Here is a 13,704-nt window from a genome sequence, read left to right as displayed (position 1 = left end):
CAGATATTTTCCGAAAATTGACGCTGGGTGCTCCTGTAAAGATGTGTCATCTCTTCATTTAGTGTCTATATTTTATTTATTGCGGCTTGGAGATGACATCTACACAACGTTTCATGCTTGGGGGACTTTATATATGTATCATAGATATACGAAACAGAGCTGTAGTAATTAAACGATGAACTACCTCGGAAGTCTTGAACCAGTTCATTGTATGTATTTATTATATGACTCGCTCCGTGAGCAGGCAAGATGAACAAAATCCCGCGCTGTGATTGGCTACCCGAGCGGGCAAGATGGAGCTGTATTGCCCGCTTGGGACTTCTCGCTTGGTGTGAAGGCAAAATGGCTGGCCTCGTTTTTTTTTTCCTTTTTTCGCGAAATCCAGGTCCATAAAAATGCAAACAAAGGACGAGGCCAATATGGAGCCAACTTGAACGCAAAACCGTGGTCAATAACCCCCATATCTATACATGAGTATAGGTTTGAATGAAAATCCGCCACCATTACACTACCAGAACAACCATGCTGGCAACACAGCAATCGAAGAGGTAATTTACGTTGGTTAGGGCGTTTGCCTCCCGGGAATTTTTCTTTCAAGGCGACAAGGTAGGGGAGCCTATAACTTCGCTTGAAACCCAACTAAGGATCAAGTTAATGTTATACGACCGTAGTCAAGTTGGCGGATGACAAGGATCCACAAGTGATACAGGCTAATTGTATTTGAGAACGAAGAGTCCATGGGAGAAACCCTGACCCTGTACAACCCAAATAATCATATTTCTAACTGACAATAGGTTTGAAAGAAAATTCGCCCTTAGAGGAATTTGAACCCACGTCCCCTCATTACTAGTTGGGTGTGAGATATCCTGTATGCACAATTCGTTTCCGCAAACCACAAGTCCTCTATGATCACTAAGCGACCCCCAAAAATCTCAAGCCTAGGTATTCGCTTACGAGAGGTGGTTTCTTACGAAAGCTCGGCCCATATTGGGGGAAATTTTTCCTCATTAGCATTCAGTTACCTCAGAGACTTGCCTCGTTCGTCAACGCCCATCTACTGAAACACAAGCAATAGAACGATTTCATAAATGCCACGATCTATTATTTTCGTTTTGTGTTTAATCATCCTCGTTGAATGGTTGTGACAACCGTGAAAAAAGAAACAAAAAACGATAAACTTGCCAGCCAATCAAAATGTAGTATTGAACAATGGAACCTATTTGATGGACATGGGCCTTTAAGCTTTTCGAAATATATTCAGAAATATGTAATTCGCTTTTGATAATCTGTCTTTAAACGTAAACGGAACAAGCGTTTTACTCTTGAGAAAAAAAAAAGACAAAAATGAAATCCTGTCAAGGTTGCTTTCCGGTGCCCTCCGTTCTGTCCATTATATTTTTCTGATTTGGGCTTATTGGGATGACGTCTTCATTAGTTCATCAATGTCTTTTTGTTTTCTTGACCCCCTTCCCTCCCCCAACCGTCTACTCCTCTGAAATTATCCAGACACCCGCGAAAGTAAAGGACCAAACAAAGAGATCATGTTCTCTAGACGATTCCTTGAAATCTCACGTCCGGCTGTTGGAACTGAGATAACGTTCGCATTTTTATATTCTGTGTTATTAACGTTTTTCCATCAAAAGTCCGAAACATTTCTCAAGATTTAACTTAAATATGGCTGAAGTTTCCCTAGTGTTCAACTGTGCGTTTTCGGGACCTATCGATAACGGATCCGTATGTAACATTTGGTAAGCCTTACATTTTGCCTTCATATATGGCCCATTTGTCTTTTATTTTCTCTATTTTTAATTCTTTTCTTCGGAATAGGTGATTCTATTGAAAGTTTGTGGTATATTTCAGTTTCAACCCATTGATTAAACCAGTGTGTCTTGGATGCGGTCATTCGCGATGCAAGGCCTGTATCCAAGAATTGATTTCCAATGCAAGAAGTCGCCGATGTCCTGCATGCCGCGAGGCTGTTGATGCCAGTCAAATAAGGGATAACGTGGCCTTAGGTCAAATGATTAGCGAGTTTCCCGTGCATTGTTTAAGTCCAGGTTGTGGCTGGAAAGGAACTTATGGCAATGCTGCGAACCATCATTCTAGCTGCCCAAAACTTCGTCTACAGTGTCAAAATGAAGAGTGCCAGCACGTGTGTCAGCGAGAAGATTTGCCAATGCATGCTGCATCATGCGTTAAGAGAAAAGTGCCATGCCCAGAATGTGGCATGCCGATAAAAAACGAGGTAACGGACGAACACAGGGAGAAAGGATGTCCGCATTCAGTTGAACCTTGCCCACTTAGTTGTGGTGAACTACTATCGAGGTACGGAAATAATTTTTACGTTATCATGAAATGTACACCCTGCAGCATTCCAACATATTTCCCTCGTTAATGTTGCTAGTATCTTTTACTGTCTAGGGCCTGTTTTAAACGTTGCATTTTACATGTGCCGAATCAAATGCAAATGAGCGAAAACAATAGATTTTTCTCATTTGCATTAGACTCGGCGCATGAAAAATGCGACGTTTAAAACGGGCCTAACAACGGGAATTAAGTGGTTAAAATTAAAAATTTGTGCAGGACGGCAAGTTTTATTCTTTCTCACTATTTACAAAATCGCGCGCTCTCATTGGCTCGCTATCTCGGATTATCAGCCGATAATCACCGCGACGGACAAAATGGCTGCCAGTAGTCGTTTTGCAACTGTTAAGTGAAGATGATTTCGCGTTCAAATTTTTTTTTTCTCTTTTTTGAAATAATCACCTGTGTATTTAAACTAAAACAATTATTCGCCTCAGGCTCAGTGATTTTAGGTGAATATTCACCTACAATTGTTAAATATATACTCTTCGTATTGGTCGTTAGATGGAGGCTCCCAACACTCATCCGATTCAAAAATCGTGGAACAAATTTTAAAAGTTTGAACTTTTTTTTTCAGAAGCCAGATTAATCTTCATTTGCATAATTGCCCAGAGAGAGCCGTGGAATGCCAGGTGCCGGGCTGCAAGCGGGTTATTAAGCGCAAAAATACAGCTGCCCATGTGGTTGAATCAGCTGTGTCTCATTTTCGACTTCAGTCTGGAGAGATACAGCGTTTGCGCCGCGAAATCCATGAAAAGGTAATATTTAATTCGTGGATGCGATAGCATATTTCATTAATCATTCCTGTAAGGAGTAGATAAAATATGAGCGGGAGATCTGTATGGGCGTTTACAATGGCGGGCCGATAGGCGAGCCATTGCAAACGTCCATACAGATCGGACGCGAATATTTTATCCTGCTTGCGAAATGAATACATTAAATTGAATGCAAAGTATTGTTATTTTAATCAGTAGAGATCTATATCAAAAGTTAATGAATACCAATTAGCTGAGCAGGAGTTTGTATCAAAAGTTATTCTACTGTTTAATAATTCAGTTGATTTGTATTGGGGTTTACAGTTGTGTACATGTGATCTGAATACTGTGCTGGGATTGGTTTGCACCCTAATGAATTATTAATACATTTTACAACTGATCATAGAATCGCTCTATCAGGCTTATTTATAACTACAGTAGAACCTCCTCTAAGCGACCTACGAACATGTTGAAATTGTTTCGCTTCTGATGTTTCACAACAGCTACAAATCCGTAAAGCCGTGTAAATGTTAAGAATGAACTGAACATAAACTAAAGAGAATTGGATTGCGAGGATTTAATTTTACAGACCGGTAATTTACATGTTAACAAGCTAAGTGTGAAAAGCAATAGACCTGAGACCACAGAAGAGTCCGTAACTTTTGCGTTGGTTGTTAACGGTCGTATCATCTCGCAAGTGCCAACTCACGCGGCAATTATGGGAGACCGCGTCTGATCTTTTAGTTCTAGTAGATCAGCAAATCAGCAAAATCAGTCCCAAATTTCGCCTCCTTGAAGATCTGTAGACAACAGAGTATATATATGCATTTCTTCTATTCACGCAGACCGCGTCTGATCTTTTAGTTCTAGTAGATCAGCAAATCAGCAAAATCAGTCCCAAATTTCGCCTCCTTGAAGATCTGTAGACAACAGAGTATATATATGCATTTCTTCTATTCACGCAGACCGCGTCTGATCTTTTAGTTCTAGTAGATCAGCAAATCAGCAAAATCAGTCCCAAATTTCGCCTCCTTGAAGATCTGTAGACAACAGAGTATATATATGCATTTCTTCTATTCACGCAGAAAGCGAATTTGGAGAAAACTTCGGTACTTCAAAGCAAGTTCTATCTCTTTTAACAATAACCAGGGATGCGATGCTACAACATCCCACTGATTATCCAATTTCCGCTCTATATCCATTACGTCGTCGCTTACGGGAAGTTAAAAAGCAAATGAAAATTCGCGATCTCCTATACAGGAGGTTCCAAATATGCTAATGTAATCTGTTATTTTCGAAAACTAGGCGAGGAGTTGTGAAAAGATGGTCGGTACGTTTGCTATATTCTCTATTAGAGTTACAACCACCGCAGCACCTTTCCATATCTAACGTGAGAAAGCCATGTATTTTTATTGGATGCTTGATACACCAAGCTCAATTCGATTCTCACGATGAGGAATTTGCCTCGCGAGGTGAATTGCTCACCAAAAGTTCCCCGCACACGGTGAGGAAACGGCTGAGCAAACCGCCACGCTCTTTCCTCAAGTAATCAAACGTTTTCTCTCATATTAGAGCAACCCACAAAATCAATATGGCCCGAAGGAAAAACATTCGGCATCATTTCGATGGACTATAGAGAAGTTTTTGGAGTTTCATGCCCTTCACAGGACCAAGCAAGAACCCTTAACGAGCCAAGCCTTTATTAAAACTGGCCACAGATGGAGGGGTGTCATCGACAACAACAGTGTCTTCTTACAACTGCGCGCAGCTGCTAATCCTGTAACAGCACATATAAGGTACAACCCGAAAATTTCCAAAGCATAAATCAAATCAGGAAACTATTTCTCTTGTTCCCATCACGATTCAGAGAGTCCCCAACAGGGGTTTTGGGGAACAAAGAACATGGCTAATTTGAACGTGTAACACGGGAACAATGACAAAATATTTAAGGGAACAAAGGAACATAAACAATTTTAGAGATCAAAAAGCTGGGAACAAGTTTGAAAGTAATTTCGGGAACAAGGGAACCAAGCAATTCTTTCAAGGGAACAAGGGAACAAGGACCCCCCATCCTACACTGGGAATGGTGATTAACAAAATTATAAACGAACTCACAAAAAGAACAACGTAAAACTTCTGGAAGCGATGATAATGGAAGAAAAGTACTATTCTTTTTCAGCAAGTAAAAATATAATCTTTTGTTTGACTAGGTTTGTTTTGATGCCTGGCGAGCACACCAAGGACAAGATTGTGGATGTTGGACGCGTCACTCTCAAAGAAGGGGACATGTGGGGTGCGCGTGTGCCAGATATGAAGAGATTCATTGATGGAAATGGAAATCTGGCCGTTAAATTTATAATAACATATCTGGAATATTAATTTATGCTATATTCGTTTAATTAATTAGGACTCCATGTAGAATACGCAATTTCATTGCTCCATTTAGTGCATGAACTAGAAGACATCGATTCTTTTTACACATTCAACACACTAAAACTGTAAAAATTGTAAAAATATAACCTACTACTCTTGAAACATCTTTCGCTCTTAGAACCTCTTCAGTCAGTATGCTTACACATATTTCAAGACTTCTTAGTGAGTTGAATGTGTAAAAGGACCTCGACGTTCAAAGTTATTTAGCCATTTATTGAAACCATTTGTTGACGATAACACTCAACAACATCCACGGAAACCACAAGCGACATTTCCTAATGTTACAATAAATTTTTGAAAGGTCGTGAAAAACGAGACAACTTAGGTAAACCCTAACATCACTCGTTCCCTTGGCGACGAAGCCTTTCGAGGAATCGACACTTGGGACACTAACATCACTCGTTCCCTTGGCGACGAAGCCTTTCGAGGAATCGACACTTGGGACACTAACATCACTCGTTCCCTTGGCGACGAAGCCTTTCGAGGAATCGACACTTGGGACACTAACATCACTAGTTCCCTTGGCGACGAAGCCTTTCGAGGAATCGACACTTGGGAAACTAACATCAACATTTCCCTTGGGGATGAAGCCTTTCCAGGAATCGACATTTGGGACACTAACATCACTCGTTCCCTTGGCGACGATGCCCTTTGGGGCATTGACACTTGGGAGAGTTCCTGAAGTAACAAGTCCTTTGAGGGTATCAACACTTGGATCTAAAATAATAGTAGTCTGTTTTGATAATAATTGGGATGAGGGTCTCTTGGGCTTGGGCTTGGACACTTAAGGTACACACCAGTTTCCTTTGGCGACAAGGCCTGGTGAGTAATCAGCACTTGGGACATGTGAATCACTAGTTTCCTTGGCACCAAGTTCCTTTCGTGGATAGGGTCTCAGAAAAAAACCTACATTGCTACTTCCATTGGCCACAAGGTCATTCTGGCCATCAAGACTTATTTTATTACTCCTAACAATATCCAAAAATGAACATTTTAACACCCACTTTTCAACTAAAAATACATACCGTAATTTCATTTGGGGTAGGATACTTCCCTTACGTTTTTTCATTGCAGGTTTCATTCAGAGGAAATTTTGAAGGGTCAAAAGAATTACATGCTACAATGACTGGTGAGTGCATGTTATTATTATTATTATTATTATTATTATTATTATTATTATTATTATTAATTATTGATCTCTGGAAAAATATGTTGAAGTCTCTTTTTTTTATTTATTGATTTCTTTATTTAAATACTTACAAAACAGTATTTCTACTACTTACAGTACACAATACACAGAATACACAAAACACTTAACACTACTTACCGATGTTTATTGAAGTCTCACGTATACATCAAAAGAACACAATTCCACCTGCCTTCAGTGGATCACAAACATTTTCTTCGAATTGTGTCATGTTTGTTTTAACTTTTGACTAATTCCTATTTTGTTGGGCATAGATGATCCCACTAGGAACAGCACATCTGGCAGGAATCAGGAGAGAGAAGGAGAGAAAGAGCTGAAAAAGAGAAAGGACAAGAGAGCAACAGCAGAAAGAAAGAGGGCCAAAAAAGAGAAAGCAGCGAAAAATAGTTGATGGATACAACTAATTGTAAAATAAAATACATCACCTTGAAGTGCACAGTCTTCTGTTAAAAAAAAAAAAACGTAATAAATATTGTTGGTTTAAGTCGGTCACACTAGATTGTAAGAAAAGTAATTAAACTTGTAGTGCAAAGTCTTCTATTTGAAATAAAAATCTTATATTATAGCCGTGTATTACTATTAAAATGTAATGTTTGAAAACTAAGCACTCAAATACGTTATCAGTGATGGCATAAATTTGGATATGTGCATGATGGGAAATATCAACAAATAATTTTACAAAAAAAGGGTTCTGCAAAAGGATGATACGGGGGCTGGAGAATCTGAGAGCCCTGTGAATTTCACATGTAAGCCTAAGCACCCATTTCAAGTAGTGCTGATAAACAGTTATAAGTCTAAGCACCTATTTTAAAACGGTTAGCATTCAATAACTGTGTGACTTGCAATCATGGCCCGCATGGCTCGCAGTCATAACTTGGGACACTAACTCGCACATTGTCCTAACTCGATGATAAGTACAAATGATCATACTATTTTATATGGTCTCGGGTACCCAAGACAACCCTCCTTCCCAAGACAACTTTATCGAGCATTTATATGAGAATTGCGTGAACGAGACGAAGTTGGCCCTACTTGATAATGCATACATTTTACGACTCATCTTTAAAAAAATAAGCATCATCATTTGCCCTTCTTTGTAGTTCGTTTTTTATTAAGTATAGTTGTGTCTGCACATTCAGAAGCTAAGATGGACTGATAATCTCAACTGAGCAGTAATGTGTAGTTTAACTAAAATGTATGTTTTTAAATTGACAGTTTCCGTTGGCTGCGGTGAGAATTTTGGCGGGAAAAACCTTTTCATTCCAACGCGAATGCTAGCAACATGTATAAGGTCTCAAATTGTTGCTTCTGTGATTGCGCATTTAAGATTTTGCTGTGTCTCGGGTAGTCGAGCCAAACTGTTTACATGCGAAAAAGTTGAATCGCCTGCCAGGGTTATTCGGACCTGCGGAGGCGAGACAACTCGCCTCCCCGAGTTATCTCGCCCACCCGAGTTGTCTCGCCCTCCAGTAAACGGTTGATAGATGTTTTAAACAAATGAGAGAAAAATTTTCTCGCCCAGGGTAACTCGGGGGGAAGGGTTGTCTTGGGTACCCGAGACACAAGATCGTGTTTACCAATAAAAACTTTAAAAATGAAATTTAATACTTATACATTACTGCCTGAATCTGCTTACTGTGGGGTTTGGTTAAATATTCACAATGAAATTGTCAACATATTTAAAAACAACCCTCTTACCTTTAAAGTCAAAGAGTTCTTTCTTATTCACATCTAAAGGCTATCGCCGTCTTGCGAATTTTACATATTCTCTTCTCTCCTCTCTCGATTTCTGCACGGGCAGCCATTTTGAATGTATAAATATAACTTGTTCCCAGACCTCTCGATAACAACCATTGGTTCATGAGTCGTCGGTCCGTGTACGGATTTTCGTGTACGGATTTCCATCATAAAGTAATCGTGTACGAATCAACATAATTCTTCCCCCGTTATTACACATTCGTGATATATTGCGGCATCCGTGTACGGATTACTTGTATTCGTATACGAATTACAAACGACGTGCGTATTGGAGTACGGATCACTGGTATTCGTGTACGGATAGCAATGCGAGGTCTTATTGCGGAAGTCGTACTCGGTTACTCAGCAAAGTATAATGATCCCAATTTGCGACGTCGATTTTCCACGCAACGCAACGGTTAAGTGAGAAATCGACGGCCATTATGTTAGAGCGTTTTCACTCACGAGACCAGCAGCCATATTAGATTACTGAAACAAACGAATATTTGCATAAAAATAGAGTTATTCCCTGGATGATTAGTTTATTGGTACACCAACATGACCGCCATTTCTTTGCTTTGGAATACCAACATGGCCGCCGTTACTTCATTTGAAAACGCTCTATACGAGTCGATTTTCCAAATATTCGGCGTCCTGCTTTGCGAGTTTTTGAGCCAAGGCGATCTTTAACTATTTTAAATTTGTTTCTAACAGATTATATTCATTTAGAATTACAGTATTATTAAGCAAGACCCACCTGTTAATTATTATTGTTACTTGCGTTCTGCAAGCAATAGATCCAAGAAACCTAACCTTTATATTAACTATGATCTAATAGTCTCTGTTGACGAAAGTACCTTCTCCATCTGTAAATTCCAAGCAAATAAATGTAACTTCTCTTCTTTATCACAAAGTCTTAGAGACTCACCCTGACCTTTTGATATATATTCCTTCCTTTTCAATGAGATCGAGGAACTAAAACTTTAATTGTGCTTTTCATCTTTTCATTAATTTGGTGAAAAAAAAAGGCATTCAAAACAATGTCGTCACCTGCTTGTCAAAGTTCGCAGTGCCCGTGTTAACACATTGCTCCAGTACTTAACCGTTTTCACCAATCTCGGTAATCAAGTCCGTGAGAATAATTCGTGTTCGTATTGACGTTTAAATTCGAGCATGTTTGAATTCGTGTACGGATCACTGGTATTCGTGTACGAACATAAGATGTTTGAATTCGAGTACGGATTCCAACCATGTTTAATTCATGTAACTTGTATTCGTATACGGATTACAAACGACGTGTGTATTGGAGTACGGATCACTGGTAATCGTGTACGGATAGCAATGCGAGGTCTTATTGCGGAAGTCGTACTCGGTTACTCAGGAAAGTATAATGATCCGACTTGGGTTCACGAAAAAAAAATTCTATTATCGCATGCATATATGTCTTTTAGATCGTTGTATCATAGTTGTCAAATTGTATCTCATAAGTGTTGCTTAATTAGTGTTAGTAACATCGCTTGATGTCTTTTAATTAACGTCACATTGTTATGTGGAATGTTACTGTAACACTGTTGTAGATTGGATGTTAAATGTTAATTTGTGAGCTAAGGATAGGTGACAGGGCGTTGACCAGGTTATATAACAATTATTCCATGAGCCCGAGTTGGATATGAAGTGATAAAATAACCAACGAGCGCGTAGCGCGAGTTGGTTATAATCACTTCATATCCAACAAGGGCAAATGGAATAATTGTTTTAGTAAATTCTCAAACCGGTTTTGCCGCCGATTTTTATTTCCACAATTTTACAAAGCGCCCGGAAAGAGCATCTTGGCACACTATTTTCCATACGACGTAAAACTTCGACTATTGGCTCATAGTCGGAGTTTTTTAGCCAATCCAAAAGCTAGAAATGCAATAGTCGGAGCTGAAAATTTACTAAAGATATATATAACAGGGCAAAACGTTGGTTGTTGAGTGGCGCACGGTTGTTGTCGTGTAGGAAAGCAAAGAGTTGGAGAACGAAAGCCTGAGGGCAAAAGGGAAAAGAGCGGGGAACACTGCTAAGAGCCATTAGCGGGAGCTGCCGGAAAGAATCAATGACAAAACCCCTTTGTCAGTGGCGGTTCATGAGTGAGGAATATCCTTCAAAGAATTAAAGAAGCTTGGGATAACCAAGAAGAAGAGAAAACTCGAAGAAAGTGACGCGGGCGCAGTAAAGTGTGAGAGGTGAAATTGATTGCCAGAACAGAAGGAGGTGGGAACTGGGAAAGAACCACAAACTACAACCTGCTGGTTTGGCGAAGGACTGAACTATTTTATTTGACTGTAAATATTAGAGTAAAGTAACTAGTGCATTTAGTTTAAGGCCATTACGTTTATCTTAGTAGAAAGTTTAGAATTAGTATTACTTAAGAATTTTATCCTTCAAAACTTGTAGCTTTAATAAAATAGTCTTTAGCATTTTTAGGTATATGTTTTGTGTTGCGAGTTCGTGGGAAGGGGTTAGTGTGTGGCTGTGTGTATTGCCCATTTGCGTTTTGTTTTTGCCTCGTGTCGCTGTGCCAGGAGAAGACGCACGTCACATTGGGTAAGTTATATCTTCTACCCTTCAAAGTAACGAAGGAAGTGAAACTATCGATGTTTCAATTTAAAATTATTGACAACATTCTGTGTACAAAGAGCTTACTATTCAAAATGAAGAAGGAAGAATCCCCACGCTGTCCTTTTTGTCCAGCTGATCACACAGTTATACATCTTTTCACTGAATGTGCACAAGCCATGTCTTAGACGGATATTTAAGATACGTTGGCAGGAAAGAATTACAAACAAAGAAGTCCTGAAGATGGCTGAGATAGAAAAACTCAGTGAGGATGTGCGAAGGAGAAGATGGAAATTCATCGGCCACATCATGAGGAAAGAACCAAACAATGACTGCAGAATTGCATTAACCTGGGCCCCAGAGGGGCGGCGAAAACAGGGAAGACCAAGGACAGCATGGAGAAGGAAGGCGGAGAGAGAAAGAGAAAAAGCGGGATGGAAGAACTGGAGTGAGGTACAAATGGCAGCGGCTGACAGAGATGGTTGGCGGGATTGTGTTGAGTCCTTATGTGTGCCACATGGCACGAAGAAGATAGGCAAAGGGTAACAGGCACAAGCCACTTCGTTTTGGAAGGATTTTATTGATTGGTTCTCATGCGTTGTTAATTCAAGACTTGTCCTTTCAAAAAATGAAATCGTGTTTGGCATTATACATAAAGATTTGGCACTCTGTTTAGCCCTCAACCTCCTAGTTATTATTGGAAAGTATTTCCTAAATGTAAACGCCCTCAATAGCAAATTATATGCTTTTAATGAATTTGTTTCCCTTGTTTCGGAAAAAAATCAAAATAGAAAAATATATCATTTTTACCTCTGGTTGTGAAAAAGAATTTAAAACGAAATGGTATGTTTTTTCTTCTTTTTTCAACCTGTAATGTTGCATTTTTTTTTTCGAGTCGATCTGCGTGGCCATTTATTTATAGCTCTTCCTAGTGTATTTTGTAATATATTTTGCTCTTTTTTTTTTTTTGGTCAGGATGTTATGCATTTTTGTTTGTTGCCAATTTCGTTTAAGATTAGTTCTGTATTGTAATTAGTGATAGTTGTAGTCGTAACCAGCGATATAAAAAATAAATAAATAAATAGAAATTAAATTTAAAAAATAACACTTCATGTACACGACACTACACATGGGTGGCCTCTTCAGCACAGTCACCAATATGTTGTTTGTTTCAATAAACGTTTTTGCTGGAAAAGGTTTTTGTGAGATTTTTCTGCCTTTGTGGATTTATCTTGTTGTGTAAATATTATTCATTTGCATACGTGGGTTGAAAATACGCGAGCAATTTTCATAAAGATAACAGGAATTTTGAGTCGTGTTATTTCTGGCAAATGATTAATAGGTAGCCATAGTTTTTAACGTCAGAAAAAGATTTGTTTTGTATTTCTTTTTGTAAAATGAAGTTTATTTAGGAAGCCAACAATATTTCTTTAAGTGGTTCCTGGTTAACCCAATTTGTTACTGCTACGACTTACGCGAAGATTTTTCAACAATATATTGCTTTAATCTAAGCCAAAATCATTCAAATAGTAAAAAACTTCATATTTATTAACCATTTCCTTCGCGTTTGTGTTTGTGAGAATTATGATTTGCGATAATTCGGGTTGACATGTTCGCAAGTTTGTTTTTGCATTTCATAGATGTTTAGATTTTCAATTCAACAAACTCTGCTTTGATTGGCCACTCGACCTCATTGTGTAAATAGTTCACCCTGAAGTCAAAATAGATACTTCAGTAGAAATAAAACGCACACGGCGGAAATGAATATAGTGAACAAACTTCGAATTATAAGACATATGCTGTGTTTTGAAAACTTGACGTTTTATATGTAGCTGCATACATCCGAAACATGCGAAACGTCAAGTTTTCAAAATACATTATGGAGCATTTTCACTCACGTGACCAGCAGCCATATTACTGAAACAAAAGAAAGTATTTACATAAAAATAGAGTTCAAATCCCAGAGGATTAGTTTGGTACACCATCATGGCCGCCATTCCTTTGTTTTGAAACAACAAACATGCGGGTGTCAATGGGGTTAACCGTCCACCGTCAAATGGCCAAAAATTTAAGTGTCAACAGTCAAAAACGCAATAATTTTTCCGTCAACCGTCAAACGGAGCATGAAAAATATCAGCCGTCAGATGTCTCAGATATCCTTAAATCAAGAACGAAAGGATTGACCAAATAGGTTTTTTTAGGGTTTACGGTTTTTTATTAGTATATCACACAAATACATTTATGTGCAAGTCCTTTAACTCCTAGTCTCGGATGAAACCGGTTAGCGACAAAACTGACTTCCGTCTATAAACACTTCCGGTGTCATAAAACGTCAGTCATCACGGGTCATGGCTAAACACCACTCCTATTAGTCAAGATCGGAAATTGATCCTCAGACGTTTACTCTAACGTCTTCTATACGAAATAAGGAGAGGATTTTTAAAGATTTCTCAGCAAGGGTTGGTTTTGTATAAGCTGCCAGTTGTTGTTTAAAATGTATTTGAGATTAGGCACTGCATGATGGGCAATATTCTGTAATAAACGGCAAAATCTTTTTGCGCAATTTTTTTGTTTATCTTTAAAGCCGACATTCTTTTGTCGGTTACC

At 38.8% G+C, this 13,704-nt stretch overlaps 1 protein-coding gene across 3 annotated transcripts in view; it reads left to right on the top strand.

The window, feature by feature from the left end:
* The window catches only part of LOC138012975 (TNF receptor-associated factor 5-like), a 10,511-nt gene extending 3,361 nt beyond the window's left edge, over positions 1-7,150 (top strand). Inside the window, exons 3-8 of one of the 3 annotated variants that reach the window (XM_068859924.1) lie at positions 386-548; positions 1,861-2,325; positions 2,942-3,122; positions 4,692-4,915; positions 5,330-6,681; positions 7,014-7,150. In XM_068859924.1, coding sequence (XP_068716025.1) covers positions 487-548; positions 1,861-2,325; positions 2,942-3,122; positions 4,692-4,915; positions 5,330-5,498 — 1,101 coding nt within the window. In that variant the 5' untranslated portion in view covers positions 386-486 and the 3' untranslated portion in view covers positions 5,499-6,681; positions 7,014-7,150. Of the gene's footprint in view, positions 1-385; positions 549-1,827; positions 2,326-2,941; positions 3,123-4,691; positions 4,916-5,329; positions 6,682-7,013 lie in introns of all 3 variants that reach the window. The other 2 variants (XM_068859925.1, XM_068859926.1) reach the window with 2 other exon arrangements.
* Positions 7,151-13,704: the final 6,554 nt, after the last annotated feature.

The sequence above is a fragment of the Montipora foliosa genome, chromosome 8 (assembly GCF_036669935.1).
Source record: "Montipora foliosa isolate CH-2021 chromosome 8, ASM3666993v2, whole genome shotgun sequence".
Taxonomy (NCBI): Eukaryota; Metazoa; Cnidaria; class Anthozoa; order Scleractinia; family Acroporidae; genus Montipora; species Montipora foliosa.
Note: the sequence above shows the minus strand (reverse complement) of the source record. Positions and strands in the feature narration are given on the sequence as shown.